General features: G+C 43.1%; 1 protein-coding gene and 1 long non-coding RNA gene across 2 annotated transcripts; one reads left to right on the top strand and one right to left on the bottom strand.

Annotated features, from left to right (window-relative positions):
- The first annotated feature begins 1,049 nt into the window (after nucleotides 1–1,049).
- On the top strand, nucleotides 1,050–8,701 carry nle1 (notchless homolog 1 (Drosophila)). The gene is made up of 13 exons (XM_088615940.1): nucleotides 1,050–1,153; nucleotides 1,614–1,755; nucleotides 2,116–2,333; nucleotides 2,881–2,960; nucleotides 3,840–3,916; nucleotides 4,151–4,248; nucleotides 4,593–4,785; nucleotides 5,394–5,529; nucleotides 5,940–5,986; nucleotides 6,352–6,554; nucleotides 7,184–7,343; nucleotides 7,626–7,696; nucleotides 7,787–8,701. Exons 2-13 carry the CDS (start codon nucleotides 1,621–1,623, stop codon nucleotides 7,797–7,799), a joined length of 1,431 nt encoding a protein of 476 aa, XP_088472066.1. The 5' UTR covers nucleotides 1,050–1,153; nucleotides 1,614–1,620; the 3' UTR covers nucleotides 7,800–8,701.
- Nucleotides 3,849–6,459, bottom strand: LOC148643726 (uncharacterized). Its single transcript, XR_015929044.1, has 3 exons — nucleotides 6,323–6,459; nucleotides 4,077–4,813; nucleotides 3,849–3,963 (listed from the first exon to the last, which is right to left on the bottom strand). It is a non-coding gene; the product is annotated as an uncharacterized LOC148643726 (long non-coding RNA).
- Nucleotides 8,702–8,823: the final 122 nt, after the last annotated feature.

An 8,823-nucleotide genomic window follows, 5' to 3' on the forward strand; every position in this document is an offset into this window, starting at 1 on the left:
GTGATTCGTGCGAGAAACGAACAAGACATGGCTTTAGAGAGCGCACACCGTATTCCAGACCATCTGCCAGCTACCAGCGCACTAAGGGCAGCAAGGGGAACACGTCCAAAGTGTTAGGGTGGATACGGGTCTTGAGAAGAAACGGGGTAAACAACAACTATGTACAGATTTCTTATTGACCACTATTTGCATAGCCAGGGTCAGCTAGTGGTCAGTCTGCGGACCCTCAGTCCGTCCCCCGGCAGGGGGTCCCAGCCTGCACCGCGGCGAGGGCGCTGCACTGTTTTTAGTCATTTCAGCTATTTGTGTAGTCATCTGCATTTTTGCGCTATCGAATCTACACCTGTGTAGACTGCAATAATCATTTAGTTGATTTATCCTATGTTACTTACAGAAGTATGATTTATTTTTACATGCGAATTCTGTTATATGTTTATGCAGCTGAGATTTATTGAAGTGAACATTTAGTGAAAAAGTACATTTCTCAAAGCTACAAGTACAACATATTGCTCGTGTTTTCAAATTGCGTAAGTTAATGTAGCTTTAGAACTTCAGCATAGGAAATATATTTCATTTAAGTGAATTCAAGTTATAGTACATTTTAATATAAACGGAAAATAAATTATTTCGTTTAAACTCCGTATCTGACAGATAAAACAAACACCACTCACATAAACTTAAAATTATATACAAATACGTTGTTTTCATTAATGCTATTATTATTGGTATTTCATTTTAATTTATATTTAGCACCATGGTTTCACTCCTCCTGGTGTTTGCCCTGGTAACTACAAATATTAACGCATAGAATCCAAGTATGGTTGAGCTGTTCATTCCCCTGATAGTTTCAGTGAACTAATGCCTAGTACTGGAAGCGTGCATTTATTTCAGTCATATATAGTAAAAGTACTTAAATATAGTTTGTATTTAGTGAAAAGTAATAGGCTGCCACAGGTTAAAGGGCATAATATGCAAAAATAAGAACATTAGTTAATCGTACAACTCTGTAGCTGCAAAATGATGCCTGTGACAACTGTTTCCAGACTCCCCCGTCGATGACTACCTCAACAGCCCTTCTCCCTGTCGCAGGGTTCTGTCGTCATCAGAAAGCGCTGCTGCGTGTCTGAAGTTTCACGCTGCAAAGCTTGACAAGGTATGAGAACTGATCTGTGCTTCGTAGTAAACACGCGGTTTTCAATCCATTTATTGTGTCGACTTATTTGCTGTTAATATAGTGTCTCTTCCTCTCGGTTGTTATTTTGTGGTACATTAGTAAGTCCAGTCTGAAGGCGCGTTATGCTCCTGTGTAGCCCTTGTGGAAGAATTCACCAGACTGAGGCGTAAAAAGAAGTGCTTTATCTTTAAAAACGTTGAAAGAAATGTTGAAATTTGGATTAGGACCTAAAAAATACATTTTCCAAAAAAAGTCGAAGAACGTGAAGTGTTTTCATCTAAAGTATTTGCTTTTCTAATGATTCTAGTATTGATATTTTACGGCCACATTAAGTCTTACCTCCTCTCACATGCTTAGAAATAGAGTTAAGATCGTGTGGGATCTGCTGCTGTGTGCAGGCGAGCTTTGGCTGAATAAATGACTGTATTCCTGGGTCCAGGTACGCGATGAGCGGGGACAACGAGCGGCTGTTGATCCAGTTCAAAGACGAGAGTGGGGAGATACTGGGGTCCCCCTTCGATGTACCAGTTGACATCACCCCGGACAAACTGCAGCTGGTGTGCAATGCGCTGCTGCAGAAGGTACCAGTCTAGAAGCCCTTTTTCTTAATAAAGGAGTTAACATCACCTGGTTGGGCAAAAAAAATTCAAGTTCTGATTTCTATGCCCAGATATTAACAGCTATTATATATTTAATGAAAAACACACAAATGAGCAAAATAAACTACTTATGTCTTAATATATTTTAGTGAGTAGGTTTTCTTGTATTCAACCCTGTATTTGAATACATTCTTATATCAGATAAAAAGTTTTCCTCCTTTTTTTAAGAAAAGGTTGTGTTTTGCAGAGTTCAAGCTGTTCTGCAGGATTGTCATGGGCCCGAGTTCCCTCGTTTCCTTGTGTTTCTACCACAGCCGCTGAGCCGTTGTGTTTCTCCTGCAGGAGGAGCCGCTGCCCTTGGCGTTCTACGTGAACGAGACCGAGATCATCTCCTCACTGGCAAGCTGCCTGGCTGGCCAGGCTGTGGAGACAGAGCAGGTCTTGGACGTGGTGTATCAGCCCCAGGCTGTGTTCAGGGTGCGAGCTGTCACACGCTGCACCAGCTCCCTGGAGGGTCACACTGAAGCTGTCATCTCTGTGGCTTTCAGCCCCACAGGAAAGTGAGTGTTGTCACCATCTCGCCTGCTCTTCTGCCAGCTACTGGCTGGTGCTGTCCTCTCTTTACACAGGCTCTAAAATCTCCCGGCTTTCATATGCAATAGAGGAAATGCCTCAAACACCTTGAAAAATACTTCTGTTACAAAGGTTTTTAATGTTTTTCCTTTCTTTGGCGTGATGTTTTCCTTTGGAACTCAGGATGCAGCATGGTTGTGTTCTCCCCTCCTGGTGGTGGAGAGCTGCTGATTCTTCTGGCTTTCTGTCCAGAATATTGGCTTCATTAGTAAAAATGTTAAGAGTCCATTTTCAGTCAGTTAGTGAAGGACCCTATAAACCCTGCCTGGGGTTGGAGTACAGTGCTGTCGGTGTTCTAAGGTTTTCATCTTTGACTTCCTTTGTCCGGTCAACGTTGAACAGAAAAGAATCGTCATGTTGGATGTTGTGCTTGGTGCAGTGGTCCCACAGTGCGGTGTGCCTGGTCCAGGGAGGCTGTAATACGAGTGATTCAGTTCCAGGCACTCCTGCTGACTGTCACTGTGCTGTTCTCAGGTACCTGGCGAGTGGCTCTGGAGACACCACTGTGCGATTCTGGGACCTGACCACCGAGACGCCCCACTTCACTGCCAGAGGTCAGGCCCCACCCTTGGCTAGGGAGATCCCGGGCTTCTGCACACACTGGATCTCCTGGTTCTGTAGAACTGCAAGAGGATGTGTTAGAGAGGTTTTGAAGGAGTCCAACGAAAGGACTCGTGAACATTCTTCTCTCTGCTATGAAAACTCCATGGATTTCTTACTCTTAAAGTTCTTCTTACTCACTCCGTATTGCCATTATTATTGGTGCAACTTTTTTATATACCAGTACACCTCTAATTAACCCATACAAGAATGTGTTTTTCAATCTCATTGCCAATAGTCTACTTATCACCCAGTGAGACTATCTAGTAATCACTGACACTTTGGCGCCCTCTAGTAACACTTTGTTGATACTGCATCCCAGTGCAGCCTAAGTTAAATTTGAAATTTGCAAAGGTCTTTTCAGTGCTTATCAGTGTCCTCTTCAGACTTCTGTCCATCATGCCTCATAATCAAGTATTCAGACTGGGAACTAGCTAAGGTGCTGCCTGTATTGGAGACCCGTGCTCTGTTGAGCATTTAAATTGCTACCTTCCTTCTGTTCCCTCCTCAGACGTTATGATGTCTTATGACTTTAGATTTAGCTGTACACCACTCTGCATGACTTCTAATAAACTAAAAGCACATAGATACAGAAACACAATCATTCTATAAAAACTAATTATATGATTGAATAAAAAACAAATATTTTGTAACAGCACATTTCAAAGAACTTAGTTTCAGGAATTGCGAATGGTCACTCTTTTGCCCGTTGTGAGTTAAACACAGCTTGATTACAAGTGTAGTGTTCTTTGTTTTACCTAGAAATTCACAAGTGAATGTTGTGAGTGCTCTTCTTGTGTGCTGTATTGTGATCCGTGCTTTGGTTTTTACAGGACATAAACACTGGGTTCTGGCCATCTCCTGGTCTCCTGATGGGAAGAAATTGGCATCTGGGTGTAAAAACAGCCAGGTAGGGTCTCACTGCCACATCTCAGCAGATCCTGGCAAACACGAGAGCTGCAAATGCCAGGCATAAAAAAAAGATTTCTTAGAAAAGGAATAATTATCAAATATTTTAAAAAAGGCTGGGATACATTTCAGTTGATTCAGTATTTAGTCTGAGCAGATACCTGTGTTTTAAAAGTGTTGTGAAGAGCTGCTGTGTCATGAAACTTCTCGGGCTGTGCTGTCTTGCAATCCTCAGATCTTCATGTGGGACCCCTGTTCAGGACAGCAGGTCGGAAAAGTGCTGACTGGACATACCAAGTGGATCACATGGCTGTCCTGGGAGCCTCTCCACCTGTGAGTGACCCCTGTGTGTCTGTTATGCTTGGGCCACTCTGTCCAGGCAGCTGGACAGGACTAAATTCTCACAGCTGTAATTAGACAATAGTGTCACATTTTTACATCAGATAAATTGAGATGAGGTAGTAATCTCATTGTTCCATTGTCCTTATGGGCTCAAACACTGTATCCTGCTTACAGACGTGATGTTCACAGATGTTAAGATGAATCCAGTTGATCATGGTTGGATCACAGAATGTTTACTGTCATATGAATTTATGGTTTAGTAGGTTCTTTTTGCCATTGGTGGTTGTAATAGTAATTTGCGAAACAAATGACAAATCCTTTCCTGTATCCATCAGAAATGCAGAGTGCCGTTACCTGGCCAGTTCCTCCAAAGACTGCACTGTCCGGATCTGGGACACTGTACTAGGCCGGTGCGACAAGATACTGACGGGACACACGCAATCAGTCACCTGTGTGAAATGGGGGGGTGACGGTCTGTTATTCACCTCCTCCCAGGACAGGACCATCAAAGTGTGGAGGGCGCAGGATGTAAGTGGGGGTGGGGCACCAAGTCTTGCTGTAGAAAATAAAACAAAAGCGTTAAAACTGAGGAAGCATGTAATTAGGGATTAAAATAAAATTTCTCTTTTCTCGTTAAAGACAGATAAGAGGATTTTAATGGAAGCTTTTAATTTTTTTAATTTGAAATTGTCAGTACTGTTCTAGTTCACTCTTGCTAGATTAGGAATCGCCAGCAGCCTGACAACTTGGCTTACTGTTGGAGTTCCTGCACCACATGGGACAGGGCAGACTTGTCCAGCCCCCATCCTACTGCCCTGCATTTCCCAGTGCTGCACACCTGATCTCTGTGTTTAGCTTCAGAGAGTAGAACATTAAGACATAACTGAAACCTTATTCAGGTTAATTTTGCATAGAAACTAGAAAGCATTTTTTACAAAGAAAATTATAATTGCATAATTTATATTACTGAGTCACTCTGTGCTGGGATCTTTAGCAGAAGTCACAATGCCTTTAAAAATCACATTTCTGGAATCTACTGAGCTCCGTTAGATTAAATGAGCTCTTTGATTCCTGCAAGTTTTCACTGCTGTTTGTAGTTATAACAGAGCCTTGTCCTTTACTGTGCTGTGGACCAGGGGGTGCAGTGCCGGACTCTGCTGGGTCACGCCCACTGGGTCAACACACTCGCGCTGAGCACGGACTACGTGCTGCGGACCGGAGCCTTTGAGCCTGCCGATGCCAAGATCAACCCCCAGGATGTCAGCGGCCCCTGTGAGTGTGAAATTTCCATTCTCCTGCCCCATTGCACATGGAGAAGTGCGAATACAGGTGTTCCTGAATAGTCTCCTTGCAGTTCCTTCCCATACCCATTGTATTTTATTTAAAAGTACTTTGACTTTTGAATGAACTACAGGGGTAATGGTATACTTGCTGTCTTCTAACAGTTTTAATTTGAAGCAAGTGATGTTTGAAATGCCCAATAATAACCTGTTATGCTTGCATTAAGTCTGATGTCGGATACCTGCTGCCTCTAGCACCTTCTAGCCCTCAGGGGTGGAACTCTTTCTTAAGAAATATGTCACACAATAGTCAAGAAAACATTTGCTTGGCATGTCCCTATCGCACGCTTCTGGTTCCAACTTTTTTTTTCAGTTTTCTTTTAATTGTACTTTTTTTTACAGTGGAGGAACTGAAGGAAAAGGCCCTGAAGAGATATAATCAAATCAGAGTAAGTACCTCCAGTTCTGATTTTTTTTTAGAAAGATCTCCTTTGACTTCTCTACTATTGAAAATAAATCTAACATTGCAGGCAATCACATTTTCACCTTTCATTTGAAACAGTGTTTCACCGAAAATAAAAAATATTGTTTGTTAAATTATACTTTGTACTTCTTTGATGTTTGGTAGCAGCACGGATCACAAACAGGTCATTGATTAATCTTTCCCACTTCTCACTGTCACATGATGTAACAGGGGCAAATACACACGAGTGCAATCAGTGTGAAGAGACCAGTCGCCTGCTGCACAGGGAGCCAGTGTGAGATTTGATGTCTTCTGCTCTTACTGCACGTCTTGCTCGCCTCTCTGTTCCAGGGCCAGGGTCCGGAGCGGCTGGTGTCTGGCTCAGACGACTTCACGCTCTTCCTGTGGAACCCAGCGGAGGACAAGAAGCCTGTGGGGAGGCTGACTGGACACCAGGCGCTCATCAACGAGGTGCTCTTCTCGCCTGACACCCGCCTCATTGCCAGCGCCTCCTTCGACAAGTCCATCAAGATCTGGGACGGCAAGACGGGAAAGTAAGAACCGCTCATTCGTTCACCCCCAGCTTCTGTCTTCTCCCTTCACAGAGCACCTACCTCGCCCCAGACGGCAAGTTACTGAACCTATAGACAACTCAGAATAATCTACATTCAGGCCTGGTCCTGACTCCTTTAACTTCTGATTTTCATTTAATCTGAGCTAATCCTTTTAATTAACTTGTTTGCTTGATTAGACTTTTTCAGGCTGTTTCTGCACCCAGGTCTTGGTTTCACAAATGGGTAAATCCGCCTCAGATCACTAGATTTAAGAAAATTCTCCCAACTGACCATCTCAGATTTGCTTCGTACATTCAAAAAATAATGTCATTGTGCCCAATAAATAGTGTGTGAAATTTCAGGCTTGTATCTGAATACCCCGCGATGATCAGTCGGGAGGCCTCTGGTGATTTCACATGGTGGACCCAAATACCTCTGTGCAGCTGTGTTGTTTCCAGGAGATAAAACAGAGCTGTTCAGGCCAACAGTGAGTGCTTGTACAGCCATGTTGTCAAAGCCCACACCCTGGCTTCTCTCTTAAACTCCCAGCCTCCCCTTGCTCTGCTGCTCCTCCGAGGCTGAGAGCCTGGTGTATAAATCCGTCTCGGAACTCTCCCTCCTGTCCCCAGGTACCTGCAGTCCCTGCGGGGCCACGTCTCGGCTGTGTACCAGATCTCCTGGTCGGCGGACAGCCGGCTCCTGGTGAGCGGCAGCAGCGACAGCACACTGAAGGTCTGGGACGTCAAGGCCAGCCGTCTGGTGGCGGATCTGCCGGGGCATGCGGACGAGGTCAGGCTCACACGCGCTGCGGACCCCAGGGACACGCGGCAGACGCACAATTTACAAAGCCACAAGCTCTAGAATGAGTCAGCCAGGGGTCAAAATGCTGCACAAACCTTCCGACACGGTTTTGAAGTGTTTTCAATTTTACTGGCAGCTGTTGTAGTTTTACTAGGAATTTAATTTAATAATTATGGCAGAAATTTCACTGTGAGCTTCTCTTACAACTGTCCCTTCTCTGTTCAGTTTCTTTGTGTTGCGTTGTGACCTGGAGTGCTGTGTTTCTGTCAGGTGTTTGCTGTGGACTGGAGCCCTGATGGACAGAGAGTTGCAAGTGGAGGGAAAGACAAATGTCTCCGAATGTAAGTACTGAAAAAAATTAAACTGTTCAGCAGTGTTCTTCATGAAGTTGAACTCATTGCCTAAAAAAATGTTATGTTTGTTTCTTCTAGATGGAGGCGGTAGCCAACGGCCAACAGAAAGCCTTGCATTCTGGGATATGATTGACCTGATGTGATTGGACTCCTTCATGTACACTTCTGCTTTCCAAAGAAGTTGGAGTCCACATGGTAGATATGAGTGTGCAGAAATGTTACATTGTGCCTGAGATATGGACCCTTTAAATATAAAAGCTGCTGACTGCTGAGAAGGAGCCTCTGAGAGCAGGTGTGGCATGAGTCTTCAGGACACAGTGGTAATGTGGACTCTTCAAGTTTGGATAATTTCTTTAAAAGGGAAAATGGCAGGAATTACTTTTTTCCAATGAATTCTTTTTCTTCTTTTAGATTTTGTAAGTTGATGTGACTCCCCACTAGGTTTGTGTGGGAATAGAATGAATTTGAGACAACAAAAGCAAACTCCGGAGGAAACTGGAATTCATTGTAAAAAATTATAGAAGGTTGTGACCCAGATATAAATCTTGAGGTGGTAAACGTGAATTTGCTAATGTATTGACAGTTTCATATAACAGAAAAGTAAGTTTAAAGCTCTAGAAGAACATTTAAAGATACAGTACATTGTCAGTTATTCAGCAACTGTTAATCTGGCTTCCTAAATGTTTTGTCATTCAGGGGCTGATATGGCGAAAGGATATTTGCTTACAGTATTTTATTTATCATAAAACTGATACTGGAAGTAAATATAATGTACTTTGCATTTAACAAGTTAATGTAAAGTGTACTTTACAGCACCATTTCTGCAATACTGTACTGTTAACTGTATGTAGTCTGTGTATTTTAACCACACTGTTCTTTTACTAATATTTTCATACCATAAATCAAATCAAAATACTACAAATAAATGTGTACACCTCAAGACACAATTTTGTAGGAATGAGCAAAAATAAATTAGTACAAAAAGTCATGCAATTATCTAGCATTTTTGAAAAGGCAGTTAGCCACCTCCCCACACACACCTCCCACTAGAGCACCACCGAATAATGGACGATCTGCTGTGTTGAGTTCTCACTCTCTGAGAAGCAGAGACTGGC

Source organism: Lepisosteus platostomus, chromosome 22 (assembly GCF_059453375.1).
Source record: "Lepisosteus platostomus isolate fLepPlt1 chromosome 22, fLepPlt1.hap1, whole genome shotgun sequence".
NCBI classification, from domain to species: Eukaryota; Metazoa; Chordata; class Actinopteri; order Semionotiformes; family Lepisosteidae; genus Lepisosteus; species Lepisosteus platostomus.